This window comes from Bombina bombina, chromosome 1 (genome assembly GCF_027579735.1).
Source record: "Bombina bombina isolate aBomBom1 chromosome 1, aBomBom1.pri, whole genome shotgun sequence".
Lineage (NCBI taxonomy): Eukaryota > Metazoa > Chordata > Amphibia > Anura > Bombinatoridae > Bombina > Bombina bombina.
Genome location: NC_069499.1, coordinates 142,708,614 through 142,733,005, shown reverse-complemented (window position 1 = coordinate 142,733,005; position 24,392 = coordinate 142,708,614). Strand labels below are relative to the sequence as shown.

Sequence of the window (24,392 nt, the reverse complement as noted above, 5' to 3'; positions counted from 1 at the left end):
ACCCCAGGAGGAGGCAGGACAATCTTGCTCTGCTTCAAAATAATAAAATCTTGATTGAAGAATTTTCTTTCAGACACCTAAACTTTACCACCTCCTTGCTTTTCACATAGGCAAAGAGAATGACTGGGGTTGGAGGGAAGGGAGGTGATACTTAACAGCTTTGCTGTGGTGCTCTTTGCCTCTTCCTGCTGGCCAGGAATGATATTCCCAATAGTAATTAGAGATGATCCGTGGACTCACTGTGTCATTAGAAAGAAAAATAATTTATTGCCAGTATAAATTGTTTTCCTATGACCATCTCAGCTGAGATATGAGAAAAATATGAGCTATTGTTAGTTAAATATTGATTGGACATAGTAGAGAAAAATTAAACAATCTATAGTTACCATTTTTTAGATTCAGAAGATTTAAAGGGCCATAATAGTAAAAAAAATTCTACATTGATGCAATTTTTAGACTATCGATCCCTAGACTAATGTGTGTTCGTCCCCTGCAAACAGGCAAAATACACAGTAGAAATACTGCTCGGTTCTGGGAAGAAAACCCCCACTGATCCAATCAGAAGCGCTAGTTCCACATCTCAGTCTCTGCTCGGGACCAGCTATGCTCTGTTAGTCCTGAGCGGTATTTCTACTGTGTATTTAACCCCTTCATGAGCGCTAAATACACATGCTCTAACGCAGTCATCCTCAAACTTGGCCCTCCAGAGGTTTTGAAACTACATTTCTCATGATGCTCAGCCAGCTGATATGCTGGCTGAGCATCATGGGAAATGTAGTTCTAAAACCTCTGGAGGGCCAAGTTTGAGGATGTCTGCTCTAACGGATAAGAGCAGGTATTTTTTTTATAATAGCCCTATAATTAATGGAAATACAGTGCTACATTCTTACAAATAAAACTTGCCAAAACAAATGAAAGCCATTACTTTTAATTGTGTGTCGTCATAATCCACAAGTATTTATATTAAAACGGCCAAACAGGACATTTAAAAACTCTTTGCAAATAATTGAAATCAGTCCTTTTTTCTTTTTCAATTTCACAAACATACTTTAATATGCGCATCCTTGTGTTAAACGCCTCCAGCAATACTTTGAAAAGAACAGATGGATTTGACAAATGTCCTCCGGTAGCAAAATGATTTATATCACAACAGTTATGCTTTTTATTGCATTTAAAAACATTTCTTATTTTTAATATTGATGTATGAAGGTCCCACAAGTGAATCGGACATAAAGACCATTTGACGGTTCCATAAATGAACGTGGCGGTAGTAATTCGTATTTACAATAATACTTATTGTACCAATAAAATATATGTGATCATTTCTTTTTTGTATTCATCAAGTTTGGTGCCGACACTTTTACTTTGCCAGGCATATTTCTTGACAGGTCAGTGTCCTACAACAGAGAGAGAGGAGATTGGTAATGATGTCATAGGATAGAAACTGCAGGCGTTTTCCTTGATCTGGTACTTACCTTTACACTGCGCAGTAAATCTTTATCTCTGGATGTGGATTCTTTGGAATGCATGAAACTATTCAAAGCTGTTTTTGCAGCTGTGAAAATAAAACATAAAGCAGCATTTTAAACTACAAATCTAAAGAGAGAAAAAGCAAAGAGAAACTCTGTGTTTAAAAAATACCAGAGATACAAAGATATAGTGGCACCTTTTTTGCAACTTCCTTAAAGGCAAAGTAAATGTAAATATTTTCTTATCATATGTTGTTAGATTGCATATTTAAAGATAATGCTATTTTTACATGACAGCATTGCTTGTTTTAATCTAGAATTTATCATCAGTCTGGGAGGGCTCTGCTGGCCTCCACCAAGCCGTACTTACTTTACAACCAGCAAAGCAATGAAAAACATAAATTATGCTTACCTGATAATTTCATTTCCATAGGGGGAGGAGAGTCCACGACTTCATTCATTACTTATGGTAATTAAGAACCTGGCCACCAGGAGGAGGCAAAGACACCCTAGTAATTCTGCCGAGGGAACAAGGAACAGTAGGAGAAATATCAGGGTATAAATAGTGCCAGAAGAAAATATTAAATTTAGCGCCGCCAACCGGGAGCCGTGGACTCTCCTCCCATGATGGAAATGAAATTATCAGGTAAGCATAATTTATGTTTTTCATCTAAAGGGGAGCAGAGTCCACGGCTTCATTCATTACTTATGGGAAACATATACCCAACAAATCTGCTCAATAGAAGCCTCATTTTTGAAGGCCCAAGATGAAGCAACTGCTCTAGTGGAATGAGCCATAATCCTCTGAGGGGGCTTGTGTCCCGCCGTCTCATAGGCGAGGTGTATCAAGCTCCTCCGCCAAAAACAAATTATGCTTAACTGATAATTTTATTTTCTTCCGTGGGAAAGAGTCCACAGCCGCATTCATTACTTGTGGGAAATAAGAACCTGGCCACCAGGAGGAGGCAAAGACACACCAAAGGCTTAAATACTCCTCCCACTTCCCCTATCCCCCAGTCATTCTGCCGAGGAACAAGGAACAGTGAAAGAAATATCCAACCACACCCCCTTAGACTAGAGGCCCCCGACTAACAATTCCCAGAGGGAAGAAGAAACAAAACCAGGTCTCACAGAAGACCACCAAGATCCGCTCGATAGGCTCAAAAAGCCTAGACATATGTCCGAATAAAAGGAGTATCACAGGAAACGCAAGTGAAGGACCGGAGGAGAAACAGAAGAATCTCAAGACCCAGCAGATGCATAGACAGCTAAACAGCGGTGACCAGCATCAACCCCAGAAGACGAGGCTGAAAAGGGGAAAATACCCTACCCCAGCTAACCAGCTGAAGACCAAGTCCAACGGCCCAGACCACAAGAGACTGTGAGCGTCCTGTAACAAAAGAACAATTCTGCAGCCAGAGAATATTCAAGAGGGATAACCTAGCCAGTTGTGCTTGAAGAGGAGATGCAGTACCCACCAGGAAGGAGACAAAACTCTCGACCTTGCACACCATTTAGACTGCGCAGATAGGGACTCGACCACAACAGGCTGCAGGGCAGCTGAAACCTCATTCCTGAATCAATCCTCCCGACTATAGAGGGATCCCCAAGGATCCAAACCCCACAGAGGTTTCAAAGAACACCTCATCTGGAACCCCAAGCAGCCTAAAAGGTGAGGGAGGAGCAGGAAGCCCAATGAGAGCGCACACACACAGGAAACTAAGTTGTGCAGGGAATGGAATCCCACCCCCATCGCAAAAAAATTAGGTAGCAAGAAGCTACGCGTTAGAAAAATTGCGACCCGAAACACGGGGAATCCTCACAGAGAAAGGAGGGCAAGACCCCCAAAAGACAAGTCCACAAGGCAGCACTATCAACAAACGAGGAGCAACGTGACCAACCATTCCTATAGAGAAACACGAATCCTCCAGAGGAAGACACGAGACAGGGAGCATGTGTCCAAGACACAAAAGAAGATCCAAGACAGGTCTACCCTCCAGAGCCCAAAAGAAGGGTGCAAAACCTCCAAGAGACAACCTCTCAAACTCCCCCAACACAGGCAGCAAGGCAAAACATCACGCCAAAACCACATGCTGTGTGGAAAGTCTGCAGAATGTAGAGACAGACCAGGGGAAAAGGCCACAGCATGGGTAGATCCATGTCTTAGACAAGAAGGGAAACAGGACAAAATAACTCCTTAGAAAAAAATGCCCAGAGCCCACCCTTCTTATAACAAGGCTAACCAACCAGAAAAGGTCCAGACTACCCAAAGGAGAGACAATAAACCCCATCCTGACCTAACCCCCAAGGGGAAAACAGGGACAAGAATAGAATCGCTACATCAACACTGTCTGAATCCTGAATGCCCCTCCCCAGACTGAGACCGTGCCAGAAATTCCATGAGCCAGAACCTGAGTCAACATGACCGAGTCCTTACCAGATTAAAAAAACTGGCAGACCATCTCATCTAGGAGAAAAGGACCTCAAACAGAGAAACTTCAAAAGGACACAGGAAAAAAACAACACGGAACAATGCCAATGAAAAAACTTCGGACAGCAGCCACGAGGTACAAGACCCCATAGAAACAGAGCTCACCTCGGCACCCGACCCAACAGGGCAGAAAAAGACAACCAGAAACGCTAGGTTCAGTACCCAGAGAAAGAAAACAGGAGCTTTACCGGGGATCAACCCACAACCTACTGCTTCAGAAGTGGTGGAGCTAACCACTACACCACATCTCCCTTAACCAAGGCACAACACACGTCTGGGATCCCATTGAAGCCAAAGGCTCCCAGAGTCGCAGGTAGGAGGAAACAAGCCACCCCTGCAGTGGCAAACCCTAGGATAGCCACCCGACGGCACCGGCCTCAAAGCACCCCGACTGAGTCCCGCAAAAAAAATGGGAACAAAAAGTCAAAGAGAACGGACCTAGGAGACTCCAGAGGAACCACCCAAGGCAGCTCTAAATCCATAACAGCACACAGCGGAGAAGGTTGTACCCCTCACAAAGGGGAAGCGAAGCGACATGGCGGAAAAAGAAACCACCGACCCAGTCATCAGAAGCAGACTGACCCGGGCCAGCCCAAGCGCTCCTGACATCCTGACCTGAAGGCCACAATGAGCTGTATAGTATAGTTTATAAAAACAAACAAACAAACAACAACAACAAGTGAACAAGCAAGTATCCCAGACCAGCCAGGCGCAACATGCGTCACTAACCAAATAACAAGGCACACAGAAAAAAACTCCAGACCACAATCTGGGAACAACTTCCGTGGAAGTAACTCAGCAATCCATCCCAGGAATTCCCGTAGGAAAGCTAATTAAAAGAAAGAAATCCAGACAGGATAAAAGAAATAAGGGCACCCGTAGGTATCCGCCCAGAAGGAACCAGGTCTCCGTAGGACCCGCCAAACGGAGATCGGAACCTTCAGAAGAAATCTGGGAAAGATCGCAACGGACCGACAGGAGATTACATCATGCCTATTAGTCTGGTTAGGAAACCCATATGAGAACTAAGAAGTCCCCGTCCGATAAAGGAAAGGATCCCCCAATAGCTCAAAAAGGCAACGTAGGAGGACACGCAGCCGCACAATCCTATACCGAAAAGAACAACATGGGGAACAATCACTCCCAGGGGAAATATTATATATATATATATATAGACCACATGGTCTGAACGCCCTGGATAGGTGGGCAGGAACACAACTGTGAGGAAACCTCGGGGTCCTGCAGGCGAACAAGCGCCATCAATATATTAAAATGTCCCGTCATCCCCGGGGGAAACAATCCACCCTGCGTGGAAGACACATCAACGTCAGGGTCACCCGCAAGAGTAGAAGAAGGGTGCGTTTGGGAAGGTGCTACGTGAGGAACAGAGCCCCAGAGGCCGATGACTCAGCAGGCCCAAGGTCCCCCGAGCCCGAGGGACCCGACATACTACGTAGGCACAAGAGACACACGACTGGTGGACTTGCGACAACGGGGCCAAAGTACAGTCCTCGTCCGAGGATGACTCCGAATCTGAAATGATGATAGTCCCGGCATTAGAATCCTCCATGGCTAAGACTATCAATTAAGCACTATATTGGAAAAACTTCCGGCACCTGACACACGCAATGGCTGGGGCACTCACCACCTCCTATGACCAGACCTCAGCGGAGCAGACTTTTCCGTCGTCGCCACACAGTCAGGAATGCGGAAGAGAAACCACCCAAGCGCAACGACGCCTGGTCACCAGGTGCCCAGCGTAATCTAAAAAACGTGCCACCAAAAGGTGGCAACTAGGCCCACATAGAAAGTTAAGCAAGTCGGAAAACAAGAATAGGTTTACACCCGAAGGTGTAATTCCAGGCCTTGCCTTGTCTGCAAGCCCATAAAATAAGCCACTATGCTCAACAAAGATTAACGCTAGATGTCTCGGCCACAGAGCCCATACCCACTATACAAGGCAGGTTTAATCACATAAGAAACATGATTAAAGACCCCTCCCCGTTCACAAATCCCCCCCTAAGGAGGAAATTAGCCCTTGATTCCCAGTTTGGTACAGAAGGTGCCTCACTGAGACCCATACTTAGCTGTCGCAATAAATCACCTTACAGTCAGTGTAATAAAATGAAACGATCTTACCGGAATCTACGCCGTGGAACAGGAACACGGCCCTTCAAGTGTGACAAATAGTAGCATCGCCTCCATCATGGGCTTGAGAGAAAATAGCAGGTAGCAAAACAAAATTTGGCAATGGCGAGTGCTGAAGGAGCTGTTAATACGAGTCGGGATGGTGTCGCAGGGGAAGCTCCCACCGCATCTCCGGACTCTTTCGCCCAGGCCCTCCAGGAGAGACTGACAGGACTACTTAAAACTCCCGTCCCATGTCGAAGGGTAGCACCCTCCATAAGAGACATATGTAAAAATAAAATACAATAATCTAAAATAAAAAATTCTGACACTTCTCTGCCAACCTCCTGGGACGAAAGGCAAAGAATGACTGGGGGATAGGTGAAGTGGGAGGAGTATTTAAGCCTTTGGCTGGTGTGTCTTTGCTTCCTCCTGGTGGCCAGGTTCTTATTTCCCACAAGTAATGAACGCGGCTGTGGCCTCTTTCCCATTATGAAGAAAAAGACAAAGAAGTAGCAGAGGCCCGCTGACCCCTGCGCTTCCCTGAATAGACTACAAAAAGAGAGTTAGATTGTCTAAAAGATAGAACTTTAAGGCACAAACCACATCCAGATTATGAAGTAGCCTCTCCTTAGAAAAAGAGGGGCTAGGACACAAAGAAGGAACAACTACTTCCTGATTGATGTTATGGTCAGAAGAAATCCCAAGCCAGTGCGAAGAACAGCCTTGTCCGCGTGAAACACCAAATAAGGGGGCTCATGTTGCAAGGCCGCCAGTTCGGAAACTCTGCGGGCCGATGCAATGACTAACAGGAACAGAACCTTCAAGACAGGATCTTTATGTCAAGAGAATGCATAGGCTCAAAAAGAGCCCTCTGTAAAACTTTAAGAACAGGGCCTGATCAAAGGATTGAATGTCAGGTAGCTCAGCGAGCTTCCTATGCAACAACACTGATAGAGCCGAGATCTGTCCCTTCAAGGAACTGGCGACAAGACCTTTCTCCAAACCCTCTTGGAGAAAGGACAAAATCCTGTATACCTTCACCTTATGCCAAGGATATTTATGTCTCTCACACCAGGACAAGTAAACACCTTATGGTAGATGCGTCGAGTGACTGGCTTCTTCGCCTGAACTAAAGCATCAATCACGGTTTCAGAAAAACATCTCTTAGCTAGGACTAAGCGTTAAATCTCCACGCAGTCAGCCTCATATAATCTAGATTCTGATGTTGAAAAGGACCCTGTTTCAGCAGGTCCCTGCGACAGGGTAACCTCCACGGCGGAGAGGATGACATCTCCACCAGATCCGCAAACCACGTCCTCCGCGGCCACGAAGGAGCAATCAGAATGGACGACGCTCTCTTCTGCTTTATGCGTGCCACTATACGAAGTAGAAGTGGTAGCGGAGGAAAAATGTACACTAGACTGAACTCCCAAGGTACCACCAACGCATCTACAGGGAGTGCAGAATTATTAGGCAAATAAGTATTTTGACCACATCATCCTCTTTATGCATGTTGTCTTACTCCAAGCTGTATAGGCTCGAAAGCCTACTACCAATTAAGCATATTAGGTGATGTGCATCTCTGTAATGAGAAGGGGTGTGGTCTAATGACATCAACACCCTATATCAGGTGTGCATAATTATTAGGCAACTTCCTTTCCTTTGGCAAAATGGGTCAAAAGAAGGACTTGACAGGCTCAGAAAAGTCAAAAATAGTGAGATATCTTGCAGAGGGATGCAGCACTCTTAAAATTGCAAAGCTTCTGAAGCGTGATCATCGAACAATCAAGCGTTTCATTCAAAATAGTCAACAGGGTCGCAAGAAGCGTGTGGAAAAACCAAGGCGCAAAATAACTGCCCATGAACTGAGAAAAGTCAAGCGTGCAGCTGCCAAGATGCCACTTGCCACCAGTTTGGCCATATTTCAGAGCTGCAACATCACTGGAGTGCCCAAAAGCACAAGGTGTGCAATACTCAGAGACATGGCCAAGGTAAGAAAGGCTGAAAGACGAATACCACTGAACAAGACACACAAGCTGAAACGTCAAGACTGGGCCAAGAAATATCTCAAGACTGATTTTTCTAAGGTTTTATGGACTGATGAAATGAGAGTGAGTCTTGATGGGCCAGATGGATGGGCCCGTGGCTGGATTGGTAAAGGGCAGAGAGCTCCAGTCCGACTCCAGCAAGGTGGAGGTGGAGTACTGGTTTGGGCTGGTATCATCAAAGATGAGCTTGTGGGGCCTTTTCGGGTTGAGGATGGAGTCAAGCTCAACTCCCAGTCCTACTGCCAGTTTCTGGAAGACACCTTCTTCAAGCAGTGGTACAGGAAGAAGTCTGCATCCTTCAAGAAAAACATGATTTTCATGCAGGACAATGCTCCATCACACGCGTCCAAGTACTCCACAGCATGGCTGGCAAGAAAGGGTATAAAAGAAGAAAATCTAATGACATGGCCTCCTTATTCACCTGATCTGAACCCCATTGAGAACCTGTGGTCCATCATCAAATGTGAGATTTACAAGGAGGGAAAACAGTACACCTCTCTGAACAGTGTCTGGGAGGCTGTGGTTGCTGCTGCACGCAATGTTGATGGTGAACAGATCAAAACACTGACAGAATCCATGGATGGCAGGCTTTTGAGTGTCCTTGCAAAGAAAGGTGGCTATATTGGTCACTGATTTGTTTTTGTTTTGTTTTTGAATGTCAGAAATGTATATTTGTGAATGTTGAGATGTTATATTGGTTTCACTGGTAAAAATAAATAATTGAAATGGGTATATATTTGTTTTTTGTTAAGTTGCCTAATAATTATGCACAGTAATAGTCACCTGCACACACAGATATCCCCCTAAAATAGCTATAACTAAAAACAAACTAAAAACTACTTCCAAAACTATTCAGCTTTGATATTAATGAGTTTTTTGGGTTCATTGAGAACATGGTTGTTGTTCAATAATAAAATTAATCCTCAAAAATACAACTTGCCTAATAATTCTGCACTCCCTGTATAAGCTCCTTTTGGGGGTCCCTCGATCCGTATCGGGGAAGTTTGCAATTCAATTTAATAGGTACGCCATGAGATAGATCTCTGGCGTCCCCCATCTGAGACAAATCTCCACAAGACCATTCTCCCGGATGAAATGTTTGCCTGCTGAGAAAGTCGGCTTCCCAGTTGTCCACTCCAGGGATGTGGATTGCTGAGAGCGAACAGATGTGGGTCTCCGCCCACTCCAGAATCCGAGACACCTCCCTCATTGCCAGGGAGCTCCTCGTACCCCCCTGGTGATTGATGTATGCCACCGAGGTAAGGTTGTCCGTCTTGAACCTGATGAAGTTGCATTCCCTCTTGACAGGGCCATGCCTTCAGAGCGTTGTAGATCGCTCGCAGTTCCAGGATATTTATCGGAAGAAGAGACTCCATCCAAGACCATTTTCCCTGTGCCATCCTGGCACCCCAAACAGCTCCCCATCCCGGGACCAAACAGCTCCCCATCCCGTCAGACTCGCATCCATGGTCACAATTTCCCAGGAAGGTCTCAAGAAGGATGTCCCCATGGACAACTGGACCAGACGGATCTACCAAGAGAGGGAAGATCGAGTCCGCACATCCATGGATATCAGCTCTGACAGATCAGTATGATCGCCGTTCCACTGCTTCAACATGCACAGTTGAAGAAGTCTGAGATGAAATCTTGCGAATGGAATGATGTCTATGCTGGAGACCATGAGCCCAATCACCTCCATACACTGAGCCACTGAGGGACTCCCTGAGGACTGAAGGGCAAGACAGGCGGATGCAATCTTCCTGTGTCGCTGGTCTGTGAGGAATATCTTCATGGACACGGAGACTAGTATCGTGCCCAGAAACTCCACTCTGGTGACTGGGAACCAGGGAGCTCTTTCTGGAGTTGATCTTCCAACCGTGAGATTGAAGTAAAAGAAGCAGAGCCCTTGAGTTGACTTCTGCCAGATGAAAGGACGGCGCCTGAACCAGAATGTCGTCCAGGTAGTGCCCCCAGAACCTTTGTGAAGTCTCTCGGAGACCGAAGGGCAGGGCCACAAATTGAAAATGTTGGTCCAGAAACGCAAATCTGAGAAACTTGAAGTGGTCCCTGTGAATTGGAACATGCAGGTAGGCATCCTTCAAGTCTATTGTGGTCATGAACTGCCCCTCTTGAACTAGAGGCAAAATGGACCTGATCGTTTCCATTTTGAACGATGGAATGGACAGGAACTTGTTTAAACATTTTAAATCCAGAATCGGGCGGAACGTGCCCTCCTTCTTTGGAACCATAAACAGATTTGAATAGTACCCTAGACCCCTTTCTGCATGGGGTACTGGTATGATAACGCCTAGAGATGATAGATCCCTCACACACTCTAGGAAGGCCTCTTGGTTTGAAACAAGGAATCTGCCTCTGGGTCGGAAGTGACCTGAACCATATCCTGTAACCCTGGGTGACAACCTTCAGAACCCATGGGTCCTGAACATCCTCCAACCAGGCGTCGGAGAAAAGAGACAATCTGTCCCCTACTCGGTCAGTAGACTGGTCGGGGGCCGCCCCTTCATGCCAATTTTGTTTCAGCAGACTTCTTGTTCTGCTTAGACTTGTTCCAAGCCTGAGCAGGCTTCCAGGCTCCCTTAGGTGGGTCCGCCTTCACGTTGGGCCTTGTCCGCGCGAAAGGTATGAAAATTAGAACCCTTAGGCTTAGCCTTCTTATCCTGGGGCAGGAAGGCACCCTTGCCTCCCGTAACCATGGATATAATAGAGTCCAGGCCTGGACCGAACAAAATCTTACCTTAAAAAGGCAGGGACAGTAACCTCAGCTTAGAAGTCATGTCCGCCGAGCAAGATTTTAGCCACAGCGCCCTGCGTGCTAAATGGAAAAACCTGACACCTTAGCGTTCAGACGAATAATCTGCATATTGGCGTCACAAATGAAAGAATTGGCAACCTTCAGCACCTTAATCCTTTCCTGAACTTCTTTGAAAGAGGGCTCGTCCTCAATCATCTCGCACAGAGAATCACACCAATATGGCGCAGCTCTGGTAACCATGGCGATGGCCGCTGCCGGTTGAAAAACAAACCCTGTGTGTTGAAACATTTTCCTTAACATGTTTTCCAACTTTTTATACATGGGCTCCCTGAACGACGAGCTATCCTCTAGAATGGTTCCCCACAGATCAAGCTGGGCCTCTGGAACGGGGAAAAGCTTTTTAAAATTAGAAGGAGAAAAGGATGAACCTAATCTATCCCATTCATTCTTTATAATATTTGCCATCTTTACAGGAACCAGGAAGGTATGGGGCACCACCCTGTCCTCATACACCCTGTCCAGTTTAGGAATGGAAGGTTCTTCCGGAACCTCCAGAGTAGCAAGCACTTGCTTCAGCAAAAAGCGCATTTTAAACCTATAGCCAGGCTCCTCCGCCGCCGGAGGTTTAGATGATACGGACTCAGAACCAGAAGGAACACCCTCCAAAGCGACGGAGTGGGCCTCATCGTCGTACCACTCCGCAGGAGTTTCCTGAGTCGGGCCGCTCTGGAAAGCTCTACGCTTGCGCTTAGCAGAACGCGGTAAAGCATGGATCACTTTAGAGACTGCCATTTGAAGTTGGTCCGCAAAATCTGGCGGCCCACAAACCTCCCCCTGAAGGGGTAACAGTCGGACCCTGGGGTGCTGCATGTGGAATAGGGGACGCAATTAGGGAACGCACCACACGGGACAGAGAGACCTCAGAGGTGGACGGCTCAGTAGTACTAGACATTCTCTTATTTTTAGATGTCGTAGCTCTTTCAAGGCATGTGGAACATAGTTGCGCAGGCTGGTCTACCGGAACCTCACAATAAGCACAGGTAAAAGACTTAGATAAAGAGGGAGTACCTTCCAACGCGTCAGAATCCTCCATAGCTTTTATCTTAATTAGCAAAATTAAGAACAGGCACCTTTATAACCGCCAATGGCCGGTGCACTCACCACCTCCTCGGACCCGGACTAGAGAAACCGCTTCGTCTCCTCAGTCGCAGATCAGAAGTGAAGAGCCCTAACCTGACCGGCCCTGCCTAAAGGAGAAAACGTGCCAAAAAAGGGCTAGCAAAAACTCCCGGAAGTGAACCTGTCAGTTCCACCACATTGCCAGAGCCTCCGCAGCAATGACACAATAAAGAATATCATGCATAACCCCCCCCTGTTCAATAATCCCCTTACCAGGAATATTAACCCTTCATTCTATAAAGATAAAAGGTGCCACACTGTGGCCCTGTCTTCTGTGTTATCAATATAATAAAAAATTAAACGATCTTACCAGAATCCACGACGTGGAACAGGAACACGGCCCTTCAAGTGTAACAGGTCGTAGCATCGCTCCTGACATGGACTTTAGAGAAGAAAGCAGTCTGCGAAACTCGTCAACGCTGATTGCTGTAGGAGCTGTTTATATGAGTCGGGATGGTGTCACAGAGGAGAGCTCTCCCTGCATCTCCGGACTCAAATTTTTACCCAGGCCCTCAACTGAAAGGCTTTTTAGGGCTACTTAAACTCCCGTCCCATAGCGAAAAGTAGTACTCTCCATAAGAGACCTCCGAAACTTCGGCACCTCTCTGCCATCCTCCTGTGATGAAAGGCAAAGAATGATTGGAGGATGAGGTTAGTGGGGGAGGTATTTAAGCCTTTGGCTGGGGTGTCTTTGCCTCCTCCTGGTGGCCAGGTTCTTAATTCCTATAAGTAATGAATGAAGCCGTGGACTCTCCTTCTCTTTTAGATGGAAACAGTAAAAGCATGTGTGGTAAAACCAAATCAGATCACTATAAGGAGTAAGTAGGCCGGGCTGGTGCCTGACTGTTGACTGTACTGCCTCGCACAGAAGGGAAAACTATCAGTTTGGGGGTTGGCCATGAGATTGATAGTAAAAAGTAAAATAACAATTAAAACAAACTATTTTCACTGTCATGTAAAGACAGATCGTATATTCAAAGGAAAGACTAGCAATATATACATTTTACGGTCTTTTTAAATGCATTATGTTTATCATTCGTTTCTTCCAATCTGTTTAATAAGTTGTTTTTTTTTAAATAGTTAGGTCATGCATATTACTTTACTTGCAGCATTGCACTATATAAACACAGCAAGAAGTGACATCTAACACTGAGAAAATAAAAGGTTTTTCTGAAATGAACTGACAATAAAGAAAGGCTCAGTTTAACGTTGAGTCAGATATAAATAAAACTGAGGCTTGAACAGTTATGCAGAATGAGGTTAATATGTGAATGCTTATGGCTTGGTAATCCAGCCCTATATAATACCACAACTGAGACCGGTTAATAGATTTTGATAGATATTTTTATTTAATTGATTTTTCATTGATGTAGCTTTATATCCATGTGAAGAATTGTCAACCCTTTTAGTAAGTCTTGTATTCAATGTAATCATACCTTTTCCTTTCTTCTGTGTCCCTGGGGTTAATTTTACTTTATATCTGAAAAATAAGATACAAACTTGACAATACATTTTACTATACAATTAATTCAAGTGACCAATGAGTTTTGTGTGAAGAAGAGTTAGTGTATCAAATTGTCCTTTGTTACATTGGTGTGTTATGCTAACTCTTTTATTTCTGAGAAATGTGTCAGATTTTAGACTTTCAAGCTTTTTTAGTTTTAACTACATATGCTATGTACAGGACATCTGTATCTCTTTCCTGGTTCTGAAGTAGGAAGGACTGGATACCTAATTCTTGGGCATAAACGGTAAAAAAAAAATCTAAACACAGCAGATGAGGGTATTTCATGTCTTCTTTTATTGTACTCCATTACGTGTACTTAATGTTAAAGCGCTGCGTATTATGTTGGCGCTTTATAAATAAACGATAACAACATTACTCTTTTGTGGCTGATATAAAAATGGCAGTTTCCTAACCCAGTATACTACAGCACTGCTTTTTCAAACCTGCCCTCAGGCCTCCCCAACAGACTAGGTTTTCAGGATTACCTTGGATGGGAGCAGGTGAAATAACCATGTTTACTAAGCAGCTGATTTTTTCACCTGTGCCCTAGTTCAGAGGTTTGAAAACGTGTACGTATAAAAAACACTCAATAGAAAAAGTTAAATGTCTTATGTTTGTTTTTACTGTTTATGCCCAAGAATCAGATCTAGAGTCCTTCCCAATTCAGCTACTTCAGAGCCAGGAAAGAGATACAGATGTCCGCTACACAGCATATGTAAAAAAAAATGTCTCCCTGCCATCCCCTGGCACCTAAGTAGTTAAGTCTAAAAACCACTCACTAGAAAAATGTCTTATGTTACATTTTGCATTGTACATGTGAAAATAATCATTTCTTAAACCATTATACAACAGATTTAGATGAAAAGGGAGAGCCACTTAAAGGGACACTATACCCAAACATTTTCTTTCATGATTAAGGTAGAGAATATAATTTTAAACAACATTCCAATTTACTTCTATTACCTAATTTGCTTCATTCTTTAGATATACTTTAATGAAGAAATAGCAATGCACACGGTGAACCAATCAGAGGAGGCATCTATGTGCAGCTACCAATCAGCAGCTACTAAGCATATCTAGATATGCTTTTCAGCAAAGAATATCAAGAGAATGAAGCAAAATAGATAATAGAAGTCAATTAGAAAGTTGTTTATAATTGTATGCTCTGTCTAAATCATGAAAGAAAACATTTGGGTTTCACGTCCCTTTAACCATAACTTAGCACACACTTGAGACAAGTTGTTATAAGGAAGAGCTTTCAAGAAACAGGCAACCCACATTTTTCTTTCATGATTCAGATGGAGCAGCAATTTTAAACAGCTTTCTAATTTACTTCTATTATCAAATGTTCTTATTTCTCTTGGTATCTTTTGTTGATGCGGTAATGTAAGATCAGGAGCACTATATGGCAACAAGAATGCTATCCATTTGCAAGAGCACTAGATGGCAGCACTACTTCCTGACATTTAGTGCCCCAGACACCTAGCTGGGTATCTCTTCAACAAAGAATACCACAGGAATGAAGCAAATTTGATAATAGAAATTGGAAACTTTTTTTTAAAATGGTTTGCTCTGTCTGAATCACAAAATGATGAGTAAGTAACCACCTGTGAAAGCAATGCCATAAACTAATCATCCTGCAGCCAGGGCACACTATGTCATTGCAGAATTTCCAGTGGTATTGCCAAGTGTGCCACAGTCATTTGAGAACTACTGCTCTGGATGTAATTTGTTACAAATGTAAGCGTATTGTAGAATATGCGTTGCTAATTGCATAGTCAAATAAAATATTTATCTACATACTTGTAACTGGTCATGGCAGTGTAGGGCGCACACACTGGCACACCGAACAGAAGCACGTCCTCCGCATGTGGCTGCCCAGTTAGCGAGTCAAGAAGGTTTTCTGCTTCCTGTAGGGATATAAAGACTCTAGTTTTTATTGGTTGCTCTTTTTTTGTTGCTGGTTTTTTTTTCATCAGTATTATGCACACTGAGCAGGTGCATTCAGCATTCTTTAACATATAAACGAATGCCGAATATGGCCACGGGTAGCGGCATTTAGCTCTTTCGGAGCCGGATTTGTTCTTGAGACAGTGCAAAACAAAAGCAAATCCAGATGTTTGTGTGTATGTGTGTTGCGCTGTCACATGAATAAATCCGGCTCTTTACTACTTGCAGCCATGTTCGGCATATCTTTATATAAACAAATGCTGAATGCAAATACCCAATGCACACAATGTAAGTAACATTATTTTATCAACAGACATAAGTCATATGAGCTGCATTATCTCAGTTACAAGCACAGATTAAAATATTTCAGCACTGAGATTATATAATTGACATAATATGTTACACTTGAGGAATGTGCATCATAAATCCAGCGCTATAACCAAGAAAGACAAACTGGCGTTAATTAATTTCACTTTTGCTGCAGAACTGGACAGATACAGCTCAGAGACAATATTAGAGATTATCAGGTGCCTGTAGTTCTAAAGTGCTGGATTATAATGTGAAGGGCTCTTTGTAAAGTGTTTGCAATCTGTTTCCAGTAGCTTCTCACATTCCCAGCATTCTGTGGTACAGGCTTAGATAAAAATAAACAGTGACAACTGAAGATTGACGGATAAAGGACATAGAACGCACCTCTGTTCCTTGTGGATCTTGCTCTTGCTCGTCCTGTAACCAACACAAACAGATTTATGTATGAATTCCTGATCTACAAATTATATAACAGAAATCAACACATACAATAAATTACTTTACTTAAAAAAACCTCCTGGCTTTGTTTGAAAGCAATACTGAAATCAGAACTTTCCATTGCCTCCAAATACATGCCCCATGAATTACTCCTGCAAAGTTCTGGATTAACTGTGAATGTGCCCACAGCTAATTAAGATCTGATTCAAGATTAATTAACAGGATTCACGTGATCCACCAATCAAAAGAGCAGGGCTCTATTTTAAGGTTTAATTGATTAACTACTTAACCAATAAAAATTTAAAAAAAGAAAAATCCTACAAAAAGGAGGAAATCCACAACAGGCTCAGTTTGTGGAGAGGAAGACAACGTTTAGGACCTTCTTCAATGACCAATGGGCAGATAAAAACAAATTAGGTGAGATCCATTAGGGGCTGGGATTTTTGGGCTGCAAGGAGGGGTTGTGTAAGGGAGCTACTGAATTAGGGTTTTGTAGGAAGGTCCCTTGGATGGGGTGAATTCTATGGATGGTAGAGGTCTCTTGCAGGGTTCTAGCACTGGAAGAGGGCTGAAGTAAGAGTTAATGGTTAAAGATGTATGGAGGGATCAGGTATTGCTCTGGGGGTTATAAAAGGAAAACACTAGTACCAACATCATATAGGTACCATTTAACTCAGAGGGGCAGGGAATTTTAATCTATTTTTTGATGGACATTAAATATGATTTCGACTTTATTAATAATTTCAGAAGCTGGAATTGAAAATTTATAGTGTTAGGGCAATGTCGCCCAGCAGCATTATTTATATGAAGTGTTAAAATGCCCTTTAAGACTTCATATTGTTAGATATCACCTGATGATGCTCTTTTTTTTCCACCTAAATGTTTTTGCCTGGGAGTCATAATTGATAGCAACCTGCCACTAAAAGTTACACCTCAAATGGTATTTAGGCCAATACTGCAGAAGCTTGTATCACAAAAACCTATATTATTTACTGCTGCATATCACTGAGGATTCCAACTTACTATCCGTTGTTTAACTATAAGTATTCCATTTGCATATCAAGTGTATAGTTATATGTTATAAAGAGTGAACGGTGTACAAAATATGCCTCATTATTAAAATTCCATATAGGGACGCCGAGTCACTAGATGTTTTATTATCTTGCATGGACATACACTTTGTTTTTTTGTGATGTGGTCACTCTTGCTACTGGGGTACATTATACTTTTATAAGCATTTACTCAGGCATTTAAACTCACATGGACTTGAGCTTTTGAGTTTAATAAAGTAGGAGTGATGCGTCTGCTGGACAATATTGCCTTGTCAATGGGTTATTTCCTTACAAACCAAATAAGGCCAAACTGCGTAACTGTTCAAGCCGTTTGATCTAATAATTTTCATCTTCATTGTCACTGCATGAAGGATGTCAAACTAACTTTCGAAGGGAGAGCTCATTATGCTTTAAAGAGATTTCACTTTGAGTGCAATATATCAGTATTCAGCTTTGTTTTCCAACATAGGGCTAGATTATGAACAAAGGGTGCAAGGGATAAGGGGTATTTTGTGGCTCTTTTCGTGTGATGTAAAAAGCGTGCGTATTACAAGTTAAAAATAAACGTGTTCGCTTGAGCAAAATCCAATTTAACTTGCGTAGGGTTACCGTGACTTAAGAGCTCTGGTTAATTCTTATGCAACACAGCAAAGTTGCATAAAACACATCAAAAATACATTTAAATAATACAGTTACACTCATAAAAACACTGATAAAAATTATTAAAAACAAAAATTACATTAAAAAGTTATTAGGGCTCAAAGATGTGAGGTCTCAGAAGTTTGAAAAAAAAGGCAGATAAACATTTATATGTATGTACCAACAACAATTAAAATTATCGGGAGGCGAAAAGTGAGTTTAAAATCATCCACTAAATACAAAATGTAGAGAAAATAACTAATTCTGTAAACTATTTACAAATCTAGACAAGTCAGAAGACTTGCTTTTCCCACAGAAACTCTCCGATTACACTGTTTCCAATGCAGCAAAGGAATCTGGGTAAGATATGAAAATGAGGTTCACAATGGCTCACCTTTTTACTTTTAGCCTGCTTTTTAAGGCAGACTTTACGCCATAGCATCGCCGCATTACACAGCTTTTACGTTTAGCTAGGGTTAGTACAGTGATTCAGACCAATCCCAGGACAGCTGTTTCGTGGTTATTGCCACTCATCAGCTGGGAGTAGGTTGAATCATTGCTTGATAAAGTTCATTTCTGGGGGAAATACAACAACAATTAAAATTATGGGGAGGCGAAAAGTGAGTTTTAAAATCCTCCACTAAATACAAAATGTAGAGAAAATAACTCATTGTGTAAACTATTTACAAATCTAGACATGTATTATCTAGACATATCTTACCCAGATTCCTTTGCTGCATTGGAAACAGTGTAATCGGAGAGTTTCTGTGGGAAAAGCAAGTCTTCTGACTTGTCTAGATTTGTAAATAGTTTACACAATGAGTTATTTTCTCTACATTTTATATATATATATATATATATATATATATATATATATATATGTATATATATATATATATATATATATATATATATATATATACCTCCAATAAAAGCAGGCACTCAGTGGGTTTGAAGTGGCAAAAAACTTTATTCCAACAGAGTGACGTTTCGGGGTTTTACCCCCGTCCTCAGACTCAAACAACAACAATGAAATGCTCAACAACCTCCCTTAAATACCCTGTTCACCATACATGTGTTTCAAATAAGCGTTAATTACCTTGCAAAATCAGGTGTTAGCAAGCACTTAGCATATGTCACTAATAAGCATTGCATGTAGCCTAGCAACCAAACACTAACAGCTAGATTACGAGTTTTGCATTAGAGGCTATGCGGTGCTAACGAGCAGTTTATGCTAACCGCTCACTTACAGACAGCGATGATATTACGGGTTTTTACAAACCTGGCGTTAACCGCAAAAAAGTGAGCGTAGAGCAAAATTTTGCTAAACATCTCACCTCAATACCAGCACTGCTTACGTTAGCGGTGAGCTGGCTAAACATGCTCGTGCATGATTTCCCCATAGGAATCAATGGTGGATAGCCGGCTGAAAAAAACCTAACACCTGCAAAAAAGCAGCGTTTAGCTCCTAATGCAGCCCCATTGATTCCTATGGGGAAAATAAATTTATGTCTACACCTAACACCCTAACATGAACCCCGAGTCTAAATACCCTTAATGTTACACTTATTAACCCCTAATCTGCCGCCCCCGACATCGCCGACACCTGCATTATATTATTAACCCCTAATCTGCCGCTCCGGACAACGCCGCCACCTACATTATATGTAATAACCCTTAATCTGCTGCCCCCAACATTGCCGACACCTACATTATAGTTATTAATCGTTAATCTGCCGCCCCCAACGTCGCCGACACTATATTAAAGTTATTAACCCCTAAACCTAAGTCTAACCGCCCCCTAATTTAAATAAAATTTAAATAAATCTAAATAAATATTCCTATCATTTAATAAATTATTCCTATTTAAAACTAAATACTTACCTATAAAATAAACCCTAAGATAGCTACAATATAACTAATAGTTACATTGTATCTAGCTTAGGGTTTATTTTTAATTTTACAGGCAAGTTTGTATTTATTTTAACTAGGTAGAATAGTTACTAAATAGTTATTAACTATTTAATAACTACCTAGTTAAAATAAATACAAAAGTACCTGTAAAATAAACCTAACCTAAGTTACACTAACACCTAACACTACTCTATAATTAAATAAATTAACTAAATTAAATACAATTAAATTATCTAAAGTACAAAAAAAACACACTAAATTACAGAAAATAATAAACAAATTACAAGTATTTTAAACAAAATTACACCTAATCTAATCCCCCTAAAAAAATAAAAAAGCCCCCCCAAAATAAAAAAAAGCCCTACCCTACACTAAATTACAAATAGCCTTACCGGGCCGAAGTCCTCAACGAAGCCGGGAGAAGTCTTCATCCAAGCCGGGCGAAGTGGTTCTCCAGACAGGCAGAAGTCTTCATCCAGACGGCATCTTCTATCTTCATCCATCTGGCGCGGAGCGGGTCCATCTTAAAGACATCCGACGCGGAGCATCCTCTTCATCCGATGGCTCCTCTGGAATGAAGGTTCCTTTATATGACGTCATCCAAGATGGCGTCCCTTCAATTCCGATTGGCTGATAGAATTCTATCAGCCAATCGGAATTAAGGTAGAAAAAATCCTATTGGCTGATGCAATCAGCCAATAGGATTGAGCTGGCATTCTATTGGCTGATTGGAACAGCCAATAGAATGTGAGCTCAATCCTATTGGCTGATTGGATCAGCCAATAGGATTGAACTTCAATCCTATTGGCTGATTGCATCAGCTAATAGGATTTTTTTACCTTAATTCCGAGTGGCTGATAGAATTCTATCAACCAATCGGAATTGAAGGGACGCCATCTTGGATGACGTCATTTAAAGGAACCTTCATTCGAGAAGAGCTGCTCCGCGTTGGATGTCTTGAAGATGGACCCGCTCCGCCGCCAGATGGATGAAGATAGAAGATGCCGTGTGGATGAAGACTTCTGTCCGTCTGGAGGACCACTTCGCCCGGCTTGGATGAAGACTTCTCCCGGCTTTGTTGAGGACTTCGGCCCAGTTGGGTGAAGATGTCTCCCGGTAAGGTGATCTTCAAGGGGTTAGTGTTAGTTAGGTAAAAGAGCTGATTACTTTGGGGCAATGTCCAGCAAAAGGCCCTTTTAAGGGCTATTTGTAATTTAGTGTAGGGTAGGGCTTTTTTTATTTTGGGGGGCTTTTTTTTTTTTTTTTAGGGGATTAGATTAGTTGTAATTAGTTTAAAATTCTTGTAATTTGTTTATTATTTTCTGTAATTTAGTGTGTTTTTTTTGTACTTTAATTTTATTTTATTTATGGAATTAATTTAATTATAGTGTAGTGTTAGGTGTAATTGTAACTTAGGTTAGGTTTTATTTTACAGGTACTTTTGTATTTATTTTAGCTAGGTAGTTATTAAATAGTTAATAACTATTTAATAACTATTCTACCTAGTTAAAATAAAAATAAACCCTAAGCTAGCTACAATGTAATTATTAGTTATATTGTAGCTATCTTAGGGTTTATTTTAAAGGTAAGTATTTAGTTTTAAATAGGAATAATTTAATAAATGATAGGAATATTTATTTAGATTTATTTAAATTATATTTAAGTTAGGGGGGGTAAGGGTTAGACTTAGTTTTAGGGGTTTGTTACGGTACCAACAGGATACCAAGGGTTAATACCAGATGGAAGATGCCCTGAATGTGAGATCAACAACTCACAACCCAGCTAATTCCCCCCTCAAACATGAGACCAGGCTCCACATTGAAGGTTAAAACAGAATGCAATTTATTGAAGGCTGTATGCCCAGTATTTATGCAGGTCTGACCCCAGGTGGGGGGTTGAAAGAATATTGTACATTAGATAGAGGGAAAATGTCCTTTGACAGGCCACAATAAAATTACATTCCTTAAGCAGATAAACAAGTTAAACGCAAGACACACTTAAGCCTTTTCTTATCACTTGGGCGTCTGCTCTCTGGATGGGATTAAACAATATGAATGTTTATCACTTAAACTTAATTACAACACACAATAGCTGATGCCAGCAACCTTGTATTTAGAAAATAGCTTCTTAAAGCTGAACAAAGTTAACTCTTTCAGTACTGACAGAAGGGTCTGTCACATGGCTCCCCCCTGGTGGAACACTCCGGCAGACCCGGCTTGACCCTTTGGCGGGTCAACTTGGGGATGACCGGACTAGGAGGTGGTAGGCATGTCAGTTTGCCGGGACAATCCATCTGCATTCCCGTTTAGCTTACCGGGCCGGTAGCTGATGGTGAAGTTATAGGGTTGGAGGGCTAAACTCCACCGCAGCAATCTACCATTGTCTCCTGAGACCCGGTTAAGCCAGACTAAGGGATTGTGGTCCGTTATGAGGGAAAATTCCTGTCCGTATAGATAAGGGTTCAACTTCTTCAGTGCCCAGACCAGGGCTAAACATTCCTTCTCTACTGCCGCATAACTTACTTCCCGAGGTAACAACTTTCTGCTTAGGTATGCGACAGGGTGCTCTCCTCCATCCTCCCCGACTTGACTCAGCACAGCCCCCAGTCCATACATGGAAGCATCTGTATGAATGAGAAAACGTTTGTTAGGGACTGGGGCAGCCAAGACAGGGGCATTCACAAGAGCCCCCTTCAGCGCCTGAAATGCGGCTTCACAAGCTGGAGACCACAGGACCTGTTTGGGGAGGTTCTTTTTAGTCAGGTCAGTCAGGGGCTTGGCGATAGTACTGTAGTCTGGGACAAAACGTCGGTAATACCCGGCCGTCCCCAGGAAGGCTAGCACTTGGGTCTTAGTGATAGGTGTGGGCCAGTTAGCCACAGCCTCTACATTGGCTGGCTCCGGTATCTGGCTCCCACACCCCACTCGGTGACCCAAGTACTGTACTTCAGCCATACCTAGATGGCACTTGTCTGGTTTCAAGGTCAGGCCAGCGGCCCGAATCTTGTCCAGAACCACCCCTACATGGATAAGGTGTTCTTCCCAGGACTCACTGTAAACCGCAATGTCGTCCAGGTATGCACAAGCAAATTCCTGGAACCCATCGAGGAGTCTATCCACCATACGCTGGAAGGTAGCCGGAGCATTCTTCATCCCAAAGGGCATGACCTTAAACTGGTACAGGCCGAATGGGGTGACGAATGCCGACTTGGGGATAGCATCCTCGGCCAGGGGAATCTGCCAATAGCCTTTACACAGGTCTATGGTGGTCAGATAGCGTCCCCTAGCAATACGGTCTAGTAATTCGTCTACCCGGGGCATCGGGTAAGCGTCAGTGGTGGTCCTCTCGTTGAGCCGCCTGTAGTCCACACAGAACCGGGTGGTCCCATCTTTCTTAGGTACCAGGACTACAGGTGAAGCCCAAGGACTATCGGAGTGCTCGATGACTCCCATCCAAGCCATCTCCTGTATCTCCTTCCGCATTGCTTCTCGGACTGCTTCGGGTATACGGTAGGGAGGCTGTCGCAGGGGATTCTGTCCAGGGGTCTCTACCTTATGTACAGCTAGAGTAGTGTAGCCGGGCTCTTGGGAGAACGTCGCCTGCTTCTCCCACAGGAGCTGTCTTGCCTGTACCCTCTTGGTAGGGTTTAACCGGTCCCCTAGCTGCACAAGACTAGTGAGGTCAGTCTGGGGGTCCTTCTCTAATAAGTCGGGTAGGGGTAAATTCTATGGGTCGTCTGCAGCATGGGCACACACTGCAGCGACATCCTCTGGCCTCTCCTGATACTCCTTTAGCATGTTCACATGAAAGGATCGCTGGATCCTTTCATCTGCACAGCTGGCTATAATATAGGTAGTATCACACACCTGAGATAACACCTTATACGGGCCCTGCCAAGATGCTTGCATCTTGTTGGTCTTCACAGGCTTGAGCACCAAAACATTCTGTCCAACCTGGAAGACCCGCTGCCGGGCACCCCGATCGTACCACCCCTTCTGTCTCCCCTGGGCCACCTGGAGATTCTCTCTTACCATCAGGGACAGTTTCTCCATGCGGTCCCGGAGTTCCAGAACATATGGCACTATGGGGATCCCCTCTTGCTCTATCTCTCCCTCCCAGTGTCCTCTAATGAGATCCAGGGGGCCGCGGACCCTTCTCCCATAGAGTAACTCAAAGGGAGAGAACCCAGTAGATTCCTGGGGCACCTCTCTGTACGCAAATAGCAGATGAGGCAGGAATCGTTCCCAGTCTCTGCAAGTGTCAGTAAAGGTCCTCAGCATCTGCTTGAGGGTGCCATTAAAGCGCTCGCAGAGACCGTTAGTCTGTGGGTGATAAGGCGAACTGAGCAATGGTTTAATGCCGCACACCTTCCACAGCTGCTGGGTGAGCACAGCGGTAAACTGGGTCCCCTGATCAGAGAGAATCTCCTTAGGGAACCCGACCCTAGTAAAAACCTTAACCAGGGCGTCAGCGACTGTCTCTGCCTCTATATT

General features: G+C 43.2%; 1 protein-coding gene across 1 annotated transcript in view; it reads right to left on the bottom strand.

Annotated features, from left to right (window-relative positions):
* Positions 1–912: 912 nt before the first annotated feature.
* Positions 913–24,392, bottom strand: part of NEMF (nuclear export mediator factor) — a 153,980-nt gene continuing 130,500 nt past the window's right edge. Inside the window, 5 exon segments of the mRNA XM_053697652.1 lie at positions 913–1,397; positions 1,476–1,555; positions 13,527–13,570; positions 15,401–15,507; positions 16,241–16,273. Of these exon segments, the coding sequence (XP_053553627.1) occupies positions 1,320–1,397; positions 1,476–1,555; positions 13,527–13,570; positions 15,401–15,507; positions 16,241–16,273 (342 nt within the window). The 3' untranslated portion in view covers positions 913–1,319.